At 38.6% G+C, this 21,882-nt stretch overlaps 1 protein-coding gene across 4 annotated transcripts; it reads right to left on the bottom strand.

The window, feature by feature from the left end:
* Window positions 1–626: 626 nt before the first annotated feature.
* LOC311297405 (uncharacterized protein) lies at window positions 627–21,581 on the bottom strand. Of its 4 annotated transcripts, none has more exons than XM_084419651.1 (5): window positions 20,970–21,525; window positions 19,399–19,448; window positions 18,514–18,710; window positions 12,284–13,282; window positions 627–4,888 (listed from the first exon to the last, which is right to left on the bottom strand). In XM_084419651.1, exons 3-5 carry the CDS (start codon window positions 18,569–18,571, stop codon window positions 3,981–3,983), a joined length of 1,965 nt encoding a protein of 654 aa, XP_084275777.1. In that variant the 5' UTR covers window positions 18,572–18,710; window positions 19,399–19,448; window positions 20,970–21,525; the 3' UTR covers window positions 627–3,980. The 4 variants fall into 4 exon arrangements, with proteins under 4 accessions (XP_084275777.1, XP_084275779.1, XP_084275776.1 ...); XM_084419653.1 differs by lacking the exon at window positions 20,970–21,525 and adding an exon at window positions 19,562–19,637; XM_084419650.1 differs by lacking the exon at window positions 19,399–19,448 and having other exon boundaries at window positions 20,970–21,581.
* Window positions 21,582–21,882: the final 301 nt, after the last annotated feature.

The following is a 21,882-nucleotide window of genomic DNA, read 5'->3' as shown; positions in this document are numbered from 1 at the left end:
TCTTTTTGTGATTCCAGTGGTGTCTCTCTTGGACCCTGGCGGTCGCCCCCTCTCTCTCAAGTTTACGAGGTAGGGCTGGAACTGCTCAGGTGACCAAACACCGTCCGCTCTCGGGTCCAAGTGGCACATCCAAGGAATCCTGCCGACAACGCCAAATTGTGGTGGCAAAATAAATTATATCACTGAATAAGAGAAAAACATTTCTAATTGTCTTTGATGGTTTATTTTCTTGCAAGAAAAGGCCAGCAGTCGTACACAGAGTGGCTGCAGAGTGTGATGGTGAAGGCAGGGCATCCTTTCTCCTTTATAGTCTTGACTCCCAGAATGTTACCAATGATAGTATTTTCAACAATATGTGGAACATTCTTAGACTTGTTAATCATATTTTACCCTTGAGTGGAGGCTCTCCTGTCACCTACCAACACTCTTATAAAATTCCATATTAGAATAAAGTTTGTGTGTGCTCTTTTACTGTCATATGATGGTCACACACATCTTAAAAATAAAATTTCTTCCACAATCCTTATCTTAAACATCATGTGAGTTTTACCATTATGCTTAAATCCTTGTCCTGAGAGTGAGTAAGTCTCTGTTCAACTGTTTGTTTGTTTATTTATTTATTTATTTATTTATTTGATATGGACATAACAACTGCATTGGACAAACCAGATACATTGTTTTTAGTGTTATAGCAAAACTGCTAATTTGCAACACTTGTCCTTATGAGGCTACACATTTCACAAAACACAACAAAATACAGTATATAAAACACAAGGCAAAACAGTACAATATTTAAGAGGGTAAACAATACACATCATCAATATATATTTCAATAAGCATTACCATGTGTGCAGCTTTGACTTGACTTCAGCCATTGTTTCAGACTTCTGTTAAAGCTGATCATGTCTGTCTGCAATTTTAAGTTAGTGGGCAGAGAGTTCCATAGTCTCGATCCATTAAAAGAGAAACTGGACTGACCAAAATATTTTGTAAATCTTGGAAGAACACAGTCCCCACTGACTGAGGCTCTGGTGGAGGGTCTAAGTGAGCCCTGACGGCTAATAATGAGAGCAGAAAACAGCGGCGACACATGACTGTTCAAACATTTAAAAACCAATTTCAGAGTACTAAAATGTAAGGATGGCTGACGCGAAACAGTCGTTCCGAAGCTTTGCGAGATCCCGAAGCGCAGATGTTTCGAAACACTGATCCGAAGCGTGATTCAAAACACCTATGTCACGTGACTATGGCCAAAAGAAGCCTCGAAGTGTTTCACTAAGTGTTTCATCAGGTGTGGTCCGCCGAATCAGCGTTTGATTGACACGGTCGGGAACAGACCACACAATCGCACATCTGTATAAAAGTGAAATCAACGCATCTTGACCTCGTGGGTTTTTGTGAGAGGAGTTTGATTTTGAGATAGCGGATTTTTGGTGATATAGTGACAGTGCGATTTGATTAGTTATAGGCTATTTAGGCTTGCATTTAAATTTAACATGAATTTAAATGAAACTGGAAAGAGATAGCAGTAATCTTTCCTCATTTGTATGTCCTAGCTAAAAAAAATATCTGCGCCGTCGGCGTCAATGGCCTCGTGGTCAGTGCGCCGACATGTAGCGCCTTTGCACTCGGGCGTCCTGAGTTCGAGTCCCGGCTCGTGAATTTCCCGCCTCGTTTTTTTGTCATCTCTCTACTGTCCTGTCACAATAAAAGGAAAATCACCAAAACAATATATATATATATATATATATCTTTGCATGCCAGTAACAAGTGTCCCTTGTGAGAGGATTTTTTCAAAGGCTGGAGAAATTATCTGTAAAAAAAGAAGTAGTCTAAGTCCTTCCACAGCAGAGAAATTAATATTTTTGAATAAAAATCTCTAAAAAAGTGAGACATTGTGGCTTGATTTCTTTTATTAATATTTATTTTGCAAGACCAAAATAACATTATGCACAGTGAGGAGCCTATAGGTTACAATCTTCACATATTAGAAAATTATAATAATAAAAAAACAACACATTTTTTTAATGGCTCGTCAAGGTTGTTTCAGATCAACACCTGCAAGTGACCACTAGGTGTCACCGTTGAGACGGGTGTCGGATTGATTCGAAGCCTCGAAACAATATGGCACATTTGGTTCAACTGTTTCAATTGCTTCAGGAGGCCTCGATCTGGCCATCACTACTAAAATGTATAAAGTTTTCTGTAACGTACTGTAACGTAAAGGTCCATTGAAGGCAAGTTTGTTGAACCCAAGTGCAGTTTATTCAAAGTATCCAAAACAAAACAAAATACAAAATACAGACTTGGCTTGGCTAAACAAGAAACAAAAATCACCGACAACAGTTACCCAAACAAGTAAAATACAAGACAAAAACACATGGCAAACATGAAGACTAATGACAAGACAAGGGACACCTGTGACCAATGATCAGACAATTAACCAATAACAAGACACGTGGCAGGATCACATGACAAACAGGGAATCACATGACAAGGCACAGAAACATGACATGAACAAACTCAAAACCAAAAACTGTGGCATCAACTTTACAGAACGAGCTCCAGCACATCAAGCAGGCAAAGCACAATGACTCTGACAATGATTCTGACCTTAAATGTAGGTTTCAAATTTTACATGTAAAACAAGTAAATATACTTCTATGAAATGTGCTAATGTGCTGAATTTTTTTTTTCATTTTTTTTTTTTTTTTACAGTGAGGTTTTCTAATCTCTTTTTCATTGCACCATGAAAAAAGCTGACCAACCAATAAGAAGCGTGCTTTTTGGTCACATGTCCAGAGCCGCTGCTGTTAGATATAACTATGACTCGGTGGCTCATGAACAGACTGTGTTATTAACTAACAGCAAATAACAGAGGAAGAGTCTCTGTATTCTTGGAAAGCACCAGAGCAAATACAATGATTTGAACATGTTCCTTCTTCCCAGAAACAGAAAGTTGTGCAGCGCTGTTTTGTATTCATCTGTTTCAGTCATGTGACGACAGCGGGACACAATTTGGAAGCCTGTTTCCATAGCAGTTACAAAAATGTTAATATGTAAGTGAAAATAATAAGAAACTTTACCATTATTATGACTATCTTTGTATAATGAGAATGACTTTCTCAATATAATGACTTAGATCTCACAATGAGATACTTTCTAATAATAATGAGGAACTTTCCAAGCAGATACATAGCAACCAACAAACTGTCCTGCCGCTCATTGTGTTTGTTAGGAAACTAATTGACACAGAAGAGACTTTGTTTCTCAGCACATTAAAGCCCTATTCGGACAGGATTAGTTTAACATGGAGAGATGGGGTAAAGTAATTATTACGAGAGCTTCTCAGTGATTTTAGTCCTGTCCAAATGTGCCATCTCAGCACAATTTCATGTAATGTGTCATTACGCACAATTTCATTAAAGATTACGGTGGCACTAATCCCATGGGAATAGACCCGCTGTAAATATGTACATAAATATTCCATAATTTCCTGTTTAAAAGTGTTTTTCCACGTTTTTTTTTTCAACGATGGAGGTACTTGAAAAAGCATTCAGTTGCGTTCTAGGCGGTGGGACGTCAAGTCTGTGGCAAAACTCAAGTGTTTTCCGCATACCATTCAGATCAAAAAGAAGGTTGAAAGCACTGAAGGCATGAAACTTCTTTTAGCCTTAGGTAAGTGCCTATTACCAACATCATAAAACAAGGGGCACATTTAATTAATACATCGTTCGACAAGACCTAAATGTTTATATATATGTGTGTGTATATATATATATATATATATATATATATATATAGGTTATATGTGTTTGCGCACATGAAATCAGGAAGCAACGTAATACGCTTATGGTGACAGGAAGGTGACGGCAATGCGTAAATCGAGTTACCCCTCCCACTTCTGCTGGTTTTACTTAGATTTCTTATCCTCTGCCAATTGGCTATTAATATTACAGACATTCTGTGGTAAAATGACTTTACTTCTTCTTTTCTACTTTTTCTCCAGTGTGGTTCCTCTCATGTTTTTTCAGATTTGTTGACGCATTGAATCTCTTGTCGCAATGTGAACACTTGTAAGGTTTTTCTCCAGTGTGGATCCTCTCGTGTGTTTTCAGACTTTCTGACTGACTGAATCTCTTGTCACAGTGTGAACACTTGTAAGGTTTTTCTCCAGTGTGAATTCTCTCGTGCAGTTTTAAACTGCCCGCTGTAGTAAAAGTCTTCTCACACTCAAAGCACATGTACTCTCTCACACCAGTGTGAATTTTCTGATGTTCATGTAAAGATTGCCGCAGTGAAAAACTCTTTCCACACACAGAACATGAATGTGGCTTCTCCTTCATATGAATGCTCTGGTGTCTCTTATGGGAATTTTGGCGAATAAATGTTCTGCCACAGTGATCACATGTGAACGGCCTCTCTCCGGTGTGGATCCTCATGTGTTCCTTAAGTTGTGTTGATTGAATGAATCTCTTCCCACATTGATGGCATACATGTGGCTTCTCTCCGGTGTGGATCCTCATGTGTAATTTAAGGGATGATGGTTCTGTGAAACCTTTCCCACACTGATCACAATTAAACGGCTTCTCTCCAGTGTGGAGAAACATGTGTTTATTAAGATTACATTTACTTGTGAAACTGTTTCCACACTGAATGCAAGTGAACGGCTTTTCTCCAGTGTGTAATCTCATGTGAAGCTCAAGACTTTGTTTGCTTGATAAACTCTTTCCACACTGAGTGCAGGTTGTAGATGTCTTGGCTCTTCTTTTCTTTAAAAATGTATTTTTAGTCTTTGAGCGACTCAAAAGTTTTTCTCCAGGTTTGACATGATGTTCCTCCTCCACTTCATTCAGTTCTTCACTCAACTCATTCTCTTCCATCAGGTCTGACATGAAAGGAAAAAATAATTAATTTCATTTTCAGTACATCAAAATAATTTAAAGACAGAAATACGAAGTGAAAGTACATTAAAGTGAGCTCTGATCTAAGAGAACAACTGCTATAAATATTACAAATCACTTTCATGCCTTTTTATAAATTAATTGCATCTACCAATTGCAATAATACCATTAGCCACATTTCCACTGTCGGGCCAGTGCGAGCCAGGGCTTTAAACGGGCCGTGCCGGGCTAAAAGCCTGGGGTCTGGTACACCGGGCCCAAAATCTGCTGCGTTTCCACTGTTGGGCCAGAAGCTCCACTAAAACACGCCCGTAACACGCCTCTCTGGAACAACGTTACACTAAACCTTAATCTTTTCACCAACAAATGGAAGTTTTATCAGAAAACTAATCAGAAAGAAAATCACTGGAAACAGCGTGATCGCAAAACAAACATGATAAAAGTGACCGTTTGCTGGCATTTTTGTTGTTTACTTGAATATTTAAAACCCATCACATTTAGAAAGAATGATCATTTCTACAAATATGCCACCAAAAATACATCCTGAGGAGCTTTAGCACTCTCTCGATTCTCAGTAGGCTACAAATATTTTCAGTCAGAGAAACAGAGAAAGCTCCTGAAAAAAAGTTTCCTTATTTTACGATAGTCCGGTATAAAGAGACGAGACGTAGGCTACTGACAGATTAAATAAAAACATGATTGTGATAGCCATTATGATTTGTCTTATTTTCTTTAAGCGTTCATTTACTATGTTTCAAGGGCGTAGGTTTAGGCCACATTTACACATAGCCGGGTATTTAGAGAAACTAATATTTCTCCCCCTCTGTTTTCAAAAATAACATCTTGCACACAACATCCTTTTCAAAAAAGTTGTCGTTTACATCAACCCGCATAAACACGCCGTCGAGCAACATCATAACTATGCCAAACCTATGGGCGGCAGTGTAGGGAGAAGGATAAAGCCATGCAAGCCAATCAGAATCCTCAAAATCGACAACAACGAATAGCACGAGCGACTTCCAGTTCCTTTCAAAACAACAGACATGGCGCAAGGTTCGTTTGTGTGGACAGACAGCGAAGCAAATGCAAACAGGCCAAAAGCGTTTGCACAAAAGTACAAATGAGTACCACCTTAACAGCATCCATGATCAAATAGTAGCCAAACAAACTCTAAACATAGGGCGCTCACATGACGTAAGCATTTTCTGGCGCATAATGTGACGTTTGAGAACCTAAAACCCTGTTTCTCTCAGTTGACACGGCAACACATAACCGGCGTTTTCAGAAATGTCCACTTTGGCCGGAGTTTTTAGAAATAATCGTTTCTAGGATAAAAACGGCGTTTTCGTGTAAATGACAGGCCAAACCGCAGAGAATTATCTGCGTTTTCCCATCGTGTAAACGGGGCCTTAATCTCAGCTTTGGTGGGGACATCCCACCCCCACACCACCCCCTCATCAGCCAATCAAATGAAGGCGTTTCTTGTACTGTCGTCCTGGCCGTCGGAATCGATCCAAATAGCAGCATGCAGGGTTTTCCTGGCTCAAAACTAGGTGGAGATGGTAAAATCCTGATCATGTATTTTAATAATAAGATAATTTAATTTGTATTTTTCGTATAACAATATAGCCTACTGTGTTTCCCACAATATTTTGTTGGTGGACCTCGGTATCTCTAGGGTGGTCCGGGGGCATGCATGATTTAAAAATAACATTTATTTAAAATAAAAGATCTTCTTTTGGCAAAATTACGTTTCTTTAATAGCCTAAACAGAGGCTTTACTCCCTTCAAACTACAATTGTCAATGTTTCATGATTTATCTGTTGTCCACCCTCGATTAATTTGAATGTTAAGTTTTTATTACTTGGCCCGCCCGACCCGCGGATTATGATCTGCTTAGCACTATCAGCAAACTACCGTATACAGTTTGAGAAATGACACAAGCCGGGAACCCGCAACAGAACGGTCACGGTGGAAAAAGTGTATCTAAGCTAGGGCTGGGCGATTTAAATCGCGATATTGTTATGCGCATCTCGTCAGTAAAGCCGGTTCCTTGATTAGTAGTAAATCACCATCACCTGCTTTCAGATGAAGCGGCATTTACTACAAAGAGCCGTAGTTAACTGACAAGCTGAGCCATATCGCATTAATATCGCGGACGTATCGCCAGCGATATTTAATGCGATATGGCTCAGCTTGTCAGTTAACTACGGCTCTTTGTACACAGCAAAAACTCCAGTGTTAAATTAACACTCCTGGGAGTGTATGAGTCCACACTCAAGAGTGTTGAAGTTAATGAGATAATTAAGTGATTAATTTAGTGATGATTGAACATTATTGAAGACACCTGATGTTAACAAGTAGAATCGCTGAAGGAGAAAATCGCAAATTGTAAGTTACCATTATTGTGATGGGTAGTTGCTTTAGTTGGGCTCTGACCCTTTTATGTGTACTTTAGATTTTGATTGGCTGTTGTATCTGAGTTAAAACTGCCAGTTGAATAAAGAGTAAAAAGTGATCTGATGGTGTTGGTTATATTATGACTATCATCATTTGAACTTTGATCACTGAACTCATTACAATCCTTCTTTCTGACTTCGCTTTATGTTGTTGGTTACAGTATAACTGTGAATCTGAATAAATGGCCAGAATTTTTGATGTCATTTAAATGATTTCTTAAAAGTTGTTTAAGAAAAAAAATCATTATTTTAGGCACACACAGATGTCAAGATTCAGTCTATGCATCTCAACAATGGTGAGGAGCAGAATATTCAATGAGGAAAAGTAAATTACATAGAAAATTCAGATCATAATTTATTCATGCCCCAATGCATGATGGGAGCCATTAATGAGTTGTGATTGGTGGCAGCCACTGCAACATGCTTTATTATTGTCACCATTGTTGAGATTCACAGGCTGATTATTGATGTCTGTGTTTTAAATGAATATGTCTGAATGTCTTTTTGATCAGAACAATGTTTATTAAATATTTTAAATTATAAGTAAAGTACTGATAATCATAGGCTGAAGAATCACTAAACTGCTGCTAACAAGTTAAACCAAAGTATCTCAATATGTTTCATTTTTCAGATCACAGCATGATTATGTCAAACCATAACCAACACTATAAGATAACGTTTTACTTTGTTCATGTAACTGTTATAAATCAATAACAGCAGACAAACAACAGTGAATATTAAAGTAATCATATAATGGTCTAGAGCCCAACTAAAGCAAACACCCATCACCTCAATGGTAACTTACAATTTGTGATTTTCTTCTTCAGTGATTCTGCTTGTTAACATCAGGTGTCTTCAATAATGCTCAATCATCACTAAATTAATCACTTAATTATCTCATCAGCCCTAAATGCCGCTCCATCTGAAAGCAGGTGATGGTGATTTACTACTAATCAAGGAACCGGCTTTACTGACGAGATGCGCATAACAATATCGCGATTTAAATCGCCCAGCCCTAATCTAAGCATGATTGTGACTGTGTGTCCGAGTTTTGTCGAGAGCCGGAGGCGGCACGAAATTTGACGGCTCGCAATTCTCTAAGCAGGAAAAACCCTGAGTCGCACAAAGGAGTTCGCTAAAATATTGGTGGGGACAATTTTGTCATCTTAAAATATTGATTGGAACTAGTACCCAGCGTCCCCCCTAGCCTGGGAAAACCCAGACAACTTCCGGCAAATTTAGATTTGCTCTGCAAGTAGTCTGGCAAAGAGCTCATTCAAGCCGATTTCTAATCCGTCCAAATCGAGGCACCAATCAGAAACGTTGAGGCGGGCTTTACACGATGACGATCGCTCTGGTTGGTTTTAGGTCTATCCAATTGCGCCCAGAGGCATTTGAGCGACGTCAGTTGGTGAAGCACACCAACTTTTAAATGCATTATTATATTCAAATTGCAAACACATGAGGACAGTCTCCATGAAAGACCCACTGGCAGATGAACGTGCTACTACATTTCTCTCCGAAACGGTAGGAAATTAAATTTGATTTAATAGAGGATTTTAACTGTGACAAGATGATTGACAGGGCAGTTTACTTGACAGGATGCACGCGACAGATCCGTCCGATAAAGATGACGAAGTAGTATGTCCCAAATCTTGCCTACTTTTTTGCTACACATTCAAAAGTAAATACATTTTCTTCACAAAAAGAGTACATACTTTTATGGCGTAGTGTAACTTAGGCAAATTGGGACGCAGCATATGGCTTTACACGATGACGATTGCTCTGATTGGTTTTAGGTCTATCCAATTGCGCCCAGAGGCATTTGAGAGACGTCCGTTGGTGACGCCCCTTTGGAAATGAGTTATTATTGATGCTTTGCCAGACCATAACTCAGTTACTACTGAGAATGGTCTGGTTTTAACCAGGCTACGTCCCCCCCTAAACCTACGCCCATGCTATGTTTACTATGGTAATGGTTAGCGTGCATAGACTTTTGCATCGCGTATAAATATTTGTTCCTTATACGGTGATCAGAATCCAAATCGGATCACAAACAGAAGGCATTCAAAAATGAAAGTTATAGTTTGAGGTAAATTATTTTAAGTCTTTAATACTGAGAGAATCATCCGGCGCTGCCGTCTCCAGACTCAGGTAAACCTGTATAAGCTCTGTTCATAACCACTCCTCTAGCCCAAGCTGGCCCGTTTTGGAAGTGACAATGGAAACGCGACTGGCCCTGGCATACACAAGCACGCCCGGCCCTGGCCCGACAGTGGAAACGCGGCTATTGTTCCGACCCGGAGTTCCTCATTTTCCTGTTTCGTTTATTCGTGTGTGTGTGTGTGTGTGAGATTGCAGGGTGGAGTTGAGTGACAGGTGCTGAGGATTATTTGTCAACAGCGGCCTGATAAGACGATGCTCCTTTTCCTGCGAACAGGCATTTTGGCTTAAAGGTGCCTTATGCAACTTGGAGCCACCTATAGGCAATTAGTTGAATTACACTGGTAACGGTTACTAACGGAGTTTGATTGACAGCTTTGCTTCCCAGTAGGCGGAGACACTTTTTGCTTGCAGGCTGCAGTCAGACCCATCATGTCCACACTAATACGTTTTCGTTTGAAAACGCATCTTTTTCTCTCCGTTTTAGCCTTCCGTCCACACTGAGACGGCGTTTTTATTAATGAAAAGTTACTTTTTTGTGTAATTAATGTTGATGTACTCTTAAACATTTTACTTTAATAAATATATACTATTCTTTGGGTCATCCTAATTTGCCTGGCCTCCCTGTTAATGTTTAACCTTGCCTAGAGCCAGGTGAGAGCTGAAAGCTGATAATTTTTTTTCATATCAAAAGTAACCTGTTTTGTCTTGTCTGTCGGCCTCTTTGCTCTGCGATTTTTCTCTGCGTAAGAAAATGGATATGTGAGCGTGTGAAAAGTGTCAATTGCCTGAGTCTCACATTGAATGCGTGAGTTGGCAGCCCTGCTTTTAGAAGGGGAATAAATTGTCGGCAGTGTTCCTCCTTCCGCCATTGCTTCTTCTCCATGTGAGGATTGTGTACATTAGAGTAGAGTGTGCACTGTGCTGCATGAATACACGTGCTTATACATGTGGGGATTGTTTACATCAGAGTGCGCAGTTGTTCTTGCTAATGAGCGTTCTAAATTGTGCATATTCATTACCGCGATTTATCGCATTACCGAATACCAGCACATGTCGAAGGCCTACTTATTTTTCTGTAAGCCCTGTAGACAGTGATAAAGATCGTGATCGACGGGTTGACGACCACTACACAGTGAAGATTTATTTGAACAGTTAATAACAGTATGATAGCCTACTGACCATTTCATAGTCTTCATTTTGCCGCATGAGTTTCTAGAGCTTTTTTATTATTCTGGCCTTTTCAGTGCCAACTTTGCTCCCAAGCTACTATTATCCATTTTTTGTATCTCTTATTTTGTGTTCGGTAACTGTCTTGGACACTCAGGTGAAGAGAGGGGCGGAGCTGTCCACTGATCACCACCTGGTGGAGGAAGCTGGACAGACTCGGCAGACCCAAACGAACTGTGAGGGTCTGTTGGGAACGTTTGGCCGAGTCCCCTGTCAGAGAGATCTTCAACCCCCACCTCTGGCGGAGCTTCAACCGGATCCCGAGGGAGTCTGGAGATATTGAGTCCGAGTGGACCATGTTCTCCACCTCCATTGTCGAGGCGGACACTCAGAGCTGTGGCTGTAAGGTCTCCGGTGCCTGTTGAGGCGGCAATCCCCTAACCCGGTGGTGGACACTGGAAGTAAGGGATGCCGTCAAGCTGAAGGAGGAGTCCAATCAGGCCTGGCTGGCTTGTGGGACTCCTGAGGTAGCTGACGGGTACCGGCAGGCCAAGCGGACTGCAGCCTGGATGGTTGTGGAGGCAAAAAATTGGGCCTGGGAGGAGTTTGGTTTGGCCCTGGAGAAGGACTATCGGTTGGCCTCGAAGAGACTCTGGCAAACTGGGAAGGATGGAACGGGAAATTGACAGACGGATCGGTGCAGCTTCGGCAGATGTAGCGGTCAGTGGTGGTAAAGGAGTATTTTAATTACTGTAATTTACCGGTCAATCTCGTTCCTACTCTCACTTATGGTCATGAGCTGTGGGTCATGACCGAAAGGACAAGATCCCGGATACAGGTGGCCGAAATGAGCTTTCTCCGCAGGGTGGCTGGGCGCTCCCTTAGAGATAGGGTGAAGAGCTCAGTCACTCGAGAGGAGCACAGAGTTAGAGCCGCTGCTCCTCCACATCGAGAGGGGTCAGCTGAGGTGGCTCGGGAATCTGTTCCGGATGCCTCCTGGACAGCATCCCGGGGAGGTGTTCCGGGCACGTCCCACCGGGAGGATACCCCGGGGAAGACCAAGGACAGGCTGGAGGGATTATATCTCCTGGCTGGCTTGGGAATGCCACGGTATCCCTCCAGAAGAGCTGGAGGAAGTGTCTAGGGAGTGGGAAATCTGGGCGTCTCCGCTTGGACTGCTGCCCCCGCGACCCGGCCCCGGATGAGCGAATGGATGGATGGATTTTTTGCGTTATTTGTAACGTAACTCATTTGTGAATCTACACCAACACGAGAATGCATAAATATGTTTCTAAATATGCGTTGTTTTTCATCGCGATTTCAAAATAAACAAAACTTTAAACCCTTGCACTAAGTTTGCATGTTTTTATGTGCACATGTTCTTGTTCAAGAAATTATTGAGCACGCATTTGAATTAAAGGTGGGATCAGTAGTTTTTGAAAAACACTTTTGGCCAATGTTGATATTTGAAATCACCAAAACAAACACGCCCCACCCCAAAATGATCTCGCCCCTAATTTGATAGCTCCGCCCAACACTTACTTAAGCGACCGTAACCCAGGCAACGACTGGCGGAATCTACTTTACCTGCTTGCCGAGGGTACGTGTGCGGCTTCTCTCCAGTGTGGATCCTCTCATGTCTTTTCAGATATTCTGATTGTCTGAATCTCTTGTCACAGTGTGAACACTTGTAAGGTTTTTCTCCAGTGTGGATGCTCTCATGTCTTTTCAGATCTCCTGATTGACTGAATCTCTTGTCACAGTGTGAACACTTGTAAGGTTTTTCTCCAGTGTGGATCCTCTCATGTCTTTTCAGATATTCTGATTGTCTGAATCTCTTGTCACAGTGTGAACACTTGTAAGGTTTTTCTCCAGTGTGGATCCTCTCATGTTTTTTCAGAAAATCTGATTGTCTGAATCTCTTGTCACAGTGTGAACACTTGTAAGGTTTTTCACCAGTGTGAATTCTCTGGTGCTGTTTTAACTTGTCCGCTGTAATAAAAGTCTTCTCACACTCAAAGCACATGTACTCTCTCACACCAGTGTGAATTTTCTGATGTGCATGTAAAGTATGTAGCAGTGAAAAACTCTTTCCACACACAGAACATGAATGTGGCTTCTCGTTCGTATGAACTGTCAGGTGTCTCTTCAGGGCTGCTGACCAAAGAAATGTTTTGCCACATTGATCACATGTGTATGGCTTCTCTCCGGTGTGGATCATCATGTGTAATTTAATAGTTTCTGATTGGGTGAAACTCTTCCCACATTGATGGCATACATGCGGCTTCTCTCCAGTGTGGATCCTCATGTGTCGCTCAAGATTTTGTTTGCATGTGAAACTCTTTCCACACTGAGTGCAGGTGAACGGCTTTTCTCCAGTATGAACTCTCATGTGAATCCCAAGACTACATTTGCCTGTAAAGCTCTTTCCACACTGAGTGCAGGTTGTAGATTTCTTGACTCTTCTTTTCTTAAAAAATGTCTTTTTAGTCTTTGAGCGACTCAAAGGTTTTTCTTCAGGTTTGACATGATGTTCCTCCTCCACTTCACTCAGTTCTTCACTCTCCTCACTCTCTTCCATCAGGTCTGACATGAAAGAAAAAGTTATTAAATTAAATTTTCAGTACATCAAAATAATTAAAAGAGAGAAATATAAAGTGAAAGGACATGAAATTGAGCCCTGATGTAATTGTAGAAAGTAGACAACTGTTATAAAATATTATGATAATTTGATGTCTTTTTATAAATTGATTATATGTTCTTGAAACTTTCCATGAATGATGAAAATGTGTCTTCCAATTATTTAAAAAAAACACATTATAGGCACAAATCCCATGTTTCTTTAGCAAGAACTATTAAATATATTGGTAACACTTTACAATACGGGTGCACTAATATGCATTAATTCATGCTTAACTAATGCACAGATAATCATGTGTTAATGTATGACTCATGAAGAACTAAACCATTAATTAATGATTACTGCATCAGCAACTAATAAAGATTCTATATGGTTAATATATTAAGTAATATGTGAATTGTTATTAATTAAATGTGTCATAATGTATTCATTCCTACTAATAGTGTAAAGTAATGCGTTAATTACCACAATGGGTTGAAGTCATGTACAATTACAGTTACTTCAAATTGTCTGCTTTAATTAATCATTAGCTAATGATTTGCAAATGTATCATTATGTTATGACATAACTTGTTGAGGCACACGACTATTAACTAATTGTTAAGTAATATGCCATTTTGGTTTTGACATCCACACTAAGCCATAGATTTCAATTTCCAACCATCTACAACCAAGACTTCACTGAGTCCGATGAACCTTGTTGTTCATGCACAGGACTATGTCAGGTTAAGCTTGAGGTCGTGGTACACTGAGAACATGCTATTTCATAACACTGTGTCTCGACTGGACAAAGACAATAGACCGTCCATTATAGTGAGTGATACTACACTGGATGCGGCGCGACGCTACGTGACAAAACCCCGACAGTAAACTGATGCCACACTCTATCTCTGACGTACTCAGAGCTCTTGTGCTAGTTCTGTTACGAAGGATTATAGAGATACTCCACTTTTTTCGGAAATATGCTCATTTTACGACTCCCCCAGAGTTAAACAGTTGAGTTTTACTGTTTTATCCATTCAGCCGAACTCCGGGTCTGACGGTACCACTTTTAGCATAGCTTAGCATAGATCATTGATTCTGACGAGCCCAGTAGCATTTCTTTCAAAATGACCAAAGAGTTTCAATATTTTTCCTATTTAAAACTTGACTCTTCTGTAGTTAAACCGTGTACTAAGATCGACGGAAAATGAAAAGTTGCGATTTTCTAAGCCTATATGGCTAGTAGGAACTACTCTCATTCCGGCGTAATAATCAAGGAACTGTGCGGCCGTACCATGGGTGCAGCAGGCGTAGTGATATGACGCACCGCCTGAAAATAGGTCTAATAGGTTAGACAAACTTAGTCCCGGTCACGTTGGAAGAAGTTACCGAGCTGGGGACTATTTTTAGGCGCTGCGTCATATCACTACGCCTGCTGGACTCATGGTACGGCCGCACAGTTCCTTGATTATTATGCCGAAATGAGAGTAGATTTTGTGTGCAAATTTTGTGTGCAGAAATTTTGTGTGCAGCCCATCCTTCAAACACATTCAATGACATTGCATTCACTGCATGTGAAAACTGTCAAAACCCATAAATGGCATATTACTTAATTACTTAATAGTCTTGTGCCATAACATAATGATATATTCATTAGTTAATGATTAATTAAAGCAGACAACTGGAAGTTGAAGTACATTGCTTTGACCAATTGTGGTAATTGACACATTAATTTACACTATTAGTTAATAAAATATGTTATTATATGTTACTCTTTCACGTATCTTAGCATGTAGTGTGTGCATGTGTACAGTATGTGTGCGTGCCAATGTATGCATGCATTTGTATGTGTGTGTGTATGAAAAAAGTGTCCTAAATTAAAACTGTGCAACCCAATGTCACAAAAAAGACTTGTATATATGTATTATAGTTCATTTTTCAACTTTAAAGTGTTAGTTTATTTCGTTCATGATGTTTTTCAGTTTTTTTTTCTAAATAAAAATCAGTAAATTTATTCTCGTTTTTTTTTTTTTTTTTTGTCTATTTAAATTATATTTACAAACTCATCACACACAATAATGGTCAATAACTGTAATTTGTTGAAAGCTTATCTTTTTCTGAAAAAGATGACACCTTGCACATGAAGATGTTTTAGAATTTTACAGTCAAAAAATCTAATTATGTGAAAAACACCTATTTTAGCTTCAGGTTCTAAAGGGTTAAGAAATGAATACATTATGAAACATTTAATTAATAACAATTCATATATTACTTAATATATTAACCATATATAATATTTATTAGTTGCTGATGCAGTAATCAATAATTAATGGTTCTTCATGAGTCATACACTAACATGATTATCTGTGCATTAGTTAAGCATGAATTAATGCATATTAGTGCACCCGTATTGTAAAGTCTTACCTATATTTTTGATCAATAACACAATTATCTAACATGATATTAACATTAGAATATACAATTCTGCCATATTTTAACACCAACTTTGAGATTGATATTTATTTTACTAAAAACGTTTGAATTATTAATGGCCGTTCACACTAGACTTTTCCTTGCACTGACTTCCATTCATGCGCATGTGAAAGTGGGACACCAGAAACACAAGCTCAAGTGAATTAGAAGTGACAGGTGAAGAAGAGACAGGTAACAAGAAAAATACACACACTTTATACATACACACATACATACATACATACATACTGTGATGGATTTTTTAATTAATCAACTTTAATTAATCAACTACCATTTGTTTTTTCTGCAGGAAGGACATTCATATGCTTTTAAATGTTTCCAAACTCTTTGGGGGAAAACTTGTGACTTTGAGTGTGTGTGTGTGTGTGTGTGTGTGTGTGTGTGTGTGTGTGTGTGTGTGTGTGTGTGTGTGTGTGTGTGTGTGTGTAAATAAAAATTAGGGGAAGTGAAACTAGACAGATGACTAGTTCTCAAAACCTTGTGATAAGTAATCACAAAAACAGAGTTTGCTTGTGCCAGTGACCGAGGGAAAAGGTTGGGGCTTTTGAACCAACTGAACCAATCATATTGAAAGTGACATGTTAGTCTTATTTGTTTTCTTGATTCTATAAAAACTGCTGTATCCGTGTTTTCTGGTGGGATTCTCAATGGAATTTGTCTGAGATCCTTTGGCCTTGCTTCTTGGGAGAGATTCCCTGAGAAATGCTCGGGAAGATCTCCTGGCCGTGATTAAAGCATTTAAAGGACATTTGCTTGAGTCTGTTTGTCGATTATTCCTGCGCAGGAAGTAAGCTAGTTTAGGAAGTAAGCTAGTTTAGGAAGTAAGCTAGTTTAGGGAAGCGAATTAGTTAGAGTATGACTCGGCCAGTTGTTGACTGAAGATGCAAGAGCTAGAGTATAAAGGTATTGGGTGTCGATTAGTAGACGCCCCAGTTTAAGGAATTGGGTGTCGATTTGTAGACGCCCCAGACAAAGGTATTGTTGTTGATTTGGAGACGCCTCAGGTAATAAGGTAATTGGGTGTCAATTTGGAGACGCCCCAGATAGTTAGGTTTAGGGAAAAATCTACCACAATACACATATATTTATGTCATGTTTTAGTTTAAATTTCCAATAACACTAGTACTCCACTTTACTTAGTGTATGAGGCTGATGATCCTGGTGGAAGGGAGAGACAGAGAGCTATTAGGTAAAATGAAGAGAAGGAAAAGGGAAATGATGGTACCATTCAAGAGAAACCCTTTAATTATTTTGCACGGCCCCAGCCTAAGGATTTAGACCAATACATGTACATTTGTCCGTGTTTTGAAATTTGATCTGAATGAGATATTGAGATATTTTTTTGTGTGTTATGGTAACTTTATGGTGATTGTTTCTATTATTTATATTTTCAATAACAAATATTTTTTGTATTTACATTTGTTCTTTAAATGTACACATTTCTGAAAGACACATATTTTTCATTGAATAAATTACTTTAATTTTTAAAGGCGTTAATTGTATTAATTTGTTATTGCAAGTGACAACTTGCAAAGGATTAAATTAAATAATCACAACAATTTGTATGACAATTAATCGCCAAAGCCCTAAAACAGACAATCGCAATTATTTATTAGACAATTAATCATCAGCCAAATTTCATAATCGTGACAGCCCTAGTCCATGCTTGATATACAACCACCGATTAACATATTCGGTTTTGATAAAAAAAAAAAAAAGTGCAGATACGAGTGCAGATTTTGAAAATTTTTAATTGATTTCTGGACATCGTAATGTTGTTTTTTCCCCAGAACATTGTTATTGTACACATACATTGTACATCTCTGATTTAGCATTATATGGCAACCTCCTCCCCCTTGTGGATGAGATCAGCGCAGGCTAGCGTCGCCACATCGCTGGGCCCAAGGGGTGTTCTGTCACTACACTACTAGTGCTGGTCTACGGAGCTACATATGGAAAATCCAGCTCAGTCTCACAAAAAATAACCATAACGTACTGAAATAGACAGTAACTTAATTTAGATATGTTCAGACACACATTCATTTCATTTAAATATGAAAAAAAAATATATTTTTTTGATTTTGACAGGGCCAGCAGAGAAGAAGAACAGCCCACCACGTTAAATTTATGTTTGTATAAAAGCTGCTGCTGAGTTTGATGTCATTTCACGACCATTGCAGTGTGTGTAGAAACTTCACATACTCAAAGTGTAGAGTGGCCGTGGCTTTAACTAGCTTTTAATTAATCATGTTTATTAGCATTATCTGTGTCCTACATGTTTCACTCAACCCTGTTACTCCTGACATGATTTTCCTCTTTTAAGAACAGAGCATTTCTTAATACTATGACACTCAGGAAATGACATCATCTGGGCTCTTTCTGCAGCATGATGGGAAGACAAGAAAATAATCTCAATCCATTGTCTCAGTTTTTACACAAACTGTAGCATTGACTGTATTCATCAACCCTGTTACCCAAGTTATTGTAAGAAGAATCTCTATAACTTTATCAGTAACTTGGTGTTTACTGATTATTCCTAAAAAAAAAAAAAATGTAAAAAAAATTGTAAACTATATTGAAAATGACCAAAATTCTGGTAACTTGCTGCAAATTGGGAACCAGATATAAATATATATAGTGCTTGAATGTTTCTAACATGAATGTTCTTCAGCATCATGAATGAATGAAGAATAAACACCAACCTCTTTGTTCTTCAGGATCTTCAGTGTGTTTCATTCTGCAGGGTTCTGGATCACTCATGTTCTCACTGTCCTCTTTAATAAACTCAGTCTTTGCAGATTTCAGCTCTTCCTGATGCTCTGATGCTCGTCTTCACTGATGATGTTATTACAGTGGGAGGAGCTTCACTGATGAAGAATTTTAGTGTGGAGGAGCTGATCTGCCAAAATAAAAAATATATCAATTACTAAGTTGTTTTTATAATAAATGACGCTTACGCATTTATGACTGTCTATCTATTTATCGTACAGTAACCGATGCTAATTCATTATTTATTTTTTAATGCTAATCCTAACGTTATTCTGCTAATCCTAACGTTATTCTGCTTCTTCATTAAAATACAGATGGATATCTAGAAATATACACTTAACAAAATTATAAATGCAACACTTTTTGTTTTTGCCCCCATTTTTCATGATTCGAATTTAAAGATCTAAGACTTTTTCTATGTACACAAAAGGCCTATTTCTCTCAAATATTGTTCACAAGTCTGTGTTAGTGAGCACTTCTCCTTTGCCGAGATAATCCATCCACCTCACAGGTGTGGCATATCAAGATGCTGATTAGACAGCATGATTATTGCACAGGTGTGCCTTAGGCTGGCCACAATAAAAGGCCACTCTAAAATCCCTTATTTCTTTTATCAAAGTTCTACTTCACATTTGAAACTGTATCAAATGGCCTTCTTGAAAAATAAGCATTTCAGTAAGCATTCCTATTTAAAAATTTTCATAAAAATAACAGCTAGGTGGCAGCTGTATCTTAGGGCTCGCTAGCATGTTAGCTTAGCACACCATCAATACATGACACTTTGTGAGATTAAAACCATGTTTTTGCTCCAAACTTACTTTATAACGCATGTTGAGTGTTTTAAATAATCTTCTGTGATCTGATTTGGCTTTGGATAAAAAAACATACAGAAAGTATATTATATTACAGTATAATGCATAATGATAAAGTCTATATCGATTAGCATTACATTATAAATATAATCTATTATTAAGAAAATACCTGACATGGCTCGAAGAACACAGATAAATCATATGTCGTTGCAATCATGTTTATTGTCTCCAAAGCATCTTTATCTGCATGCTAGGGTTAGGATATTGCAGTGAATCTCCCACTCCATTTAAAAGAAAAAAAGTGGTATGTGGTTTGAGGTTAGCATTTTGAGCTAAAGCACAACATGGTGAAAAATGTCAACTCTATGTTCCCAATTTAAACATTTTGCATTATTTTACATTTATTAAGGATTCTAGGACATTTTACTGTAAATGATACATTTGTTGTATACCATTCCAAGTTAAGGATATTGAAGCTGTAGCAGCAGAAAGGCAACAGCAATACAGGGCAAGGGGAGATGACGAATGCCGGCTTCAGCCCGATTGACCAATAGCAGAAGCTCTTCTGCAAATAGCTTTCAAACATGCAAAACAAAAGAGAGACAATGCTATTGGTGCCTCTAGGTGGAATTATTCAATGGAGGAAAGGTTTGTGGAGCTGTGGCAACAATAACCCAGCCTTTATAATGGTTCCTCGAGGGGGCGACCATGACTGAATGAAAAAACTATAGCTGAGTTGCCTCAGAAACCCAGTGAATTAAACGAACACACCACTTTGGTTTATGTTATTGTTTCTGGAAGTTAGTCACTAGTTCCACCTTTCGTCTTTAGGCAGGATCAGCCAAATCTGCGTCCCTTTGGCCTACGCCAAAGAACTTTTCTATACAACTAAATACAAATCATTGTAGCCCAGTACCATTTAATACTTCACAGAATAAATACCATGCAAACGTTCACCTGCCCTCTGAGTCTTTCTGACAGAACTCATTTACAGCTGATCCTTCACATGACTCTGTCTCATACATAAAATTTTTCATCAAATGACAAAGCAACAGCATTAATTTCCTCTTGATCAGTAATTTCTTGATCTTTGGAAAGTTGTGAATAATAAAAAGTACTGAACTTTTTTTCTAGTCCAAAAAAGATATATATACAGAAAAAAATATATATACAGAAAAAGCTTTAAGGGCATCAATTTAATTTAAATGAGTGTATCAAAGCTCCTTTTCCTCTTTCTTCCAAAATATTCTTTAAGAGAAATGAATTTATTTCATTATCTGTGAAAGATGAATCATCATTGCCTTGAAAGTTTGACTTAAGTATATGTTGTTCCAGTATCTTCATTTTCTCTATCTTAACCCTTGTCTCTGAAACCGAGGGAATATGTAAGATTTACTCGATTTCATGGGGTACCCAGATTTTACATTTCTTTAGCACCAAATAACAACTTTGAAACCATCTATGGTGTTTAAAATATGACATTTATTCATAGTGTTGTATTTATATTCCCCCTAAATGACTAAGATTTCCATCACACATCTCCATAACCTGTACAAATCAAAAAGATTTGGCATTACCTTCAGGTTTTGATTGCTGTTCGCTGGCTAGAACTTTCAGGGGGAGTCCGTGCCAAACTCAGTCTGGATTCGGGTGCTCTTGAGGCTCGATGGGATTATTGTCCAGGTTCAGATAATAGTTTTTTTGTTGTTGTTGTTGGAGAAAATCAGTCTGAGACTTGTTATAGAGAAGTTCACGAATCACCACATTCATTTGTTTATGCCCCGCTGCTTCCTGGAAACCTTCGCAGATCTTTTGCAGTTCTCGCTTCCCCATAACTGAACTTTTTCTGCTGAGCTCTTCCTTCTGCAAGTCTTATAGTCAATAACAAAGTACAGAATAAAAATCAACATAAAAAATATACGAGTAGTTTTCACCACAAGGTTCGTACTCGAACTGTTGAAAGTCTCACAATTTATACCCTTCAGAGATCACAGGGTTTTCCCTTGAGCACAAAGCATTTGCATACATTTATAAAAAGAAATACAGCATTTGACAAGACAGTTATACAGCAAAGAGTCAGTTTATGCCCCTCGGCTTCCTGTAACCCTTCACAGATCTTTTGCAATTCTCGCTTCCCCAAAACTAAACTTTTTCTGCTGACCTCTTCCTTCTGCAAGTCTCATAGCAACGGTTTTTACCTTCACACTTACTTCAATATGTCATAGCAAAGCAGAAGTTATACGTGTCTCGGTTGCTCCATATGTCCCTTGACCTACATGCACTAACAGCTAACTGCAGTTTTATAAGTTTCATCTCTCTGAAGCAACAGGATATGTAAAATACGTTGCCTTATACCTATTCATACATATATGAGTTACACGGGGTAACTTATTAAAAGTAACGTAATCAGATTACTTTTTCAAGTAACTAGTAAAGTAACGCATTACTTTTAAAATGTACAACAAAATATCATTTTGTTACTTTTTCAAA

This window comes from Rutilus rutilus, assembly GCF_951802725.1.
Source record: "Rutilus rutilus genome assembly, chromosome: 1".
Classification (NCBI taxonomy): Eukaryota; Metazoa; Chordata; class Actinopteri; order Cypriniformes; family Leuciscidae; genus Rutilus; species Rutilus rutilus.
The sequence above is the reverse complement of the archived record's forward strand: the minus strand, read 5'-3'. Positions and strand labels throughout refer to the sequence as shown.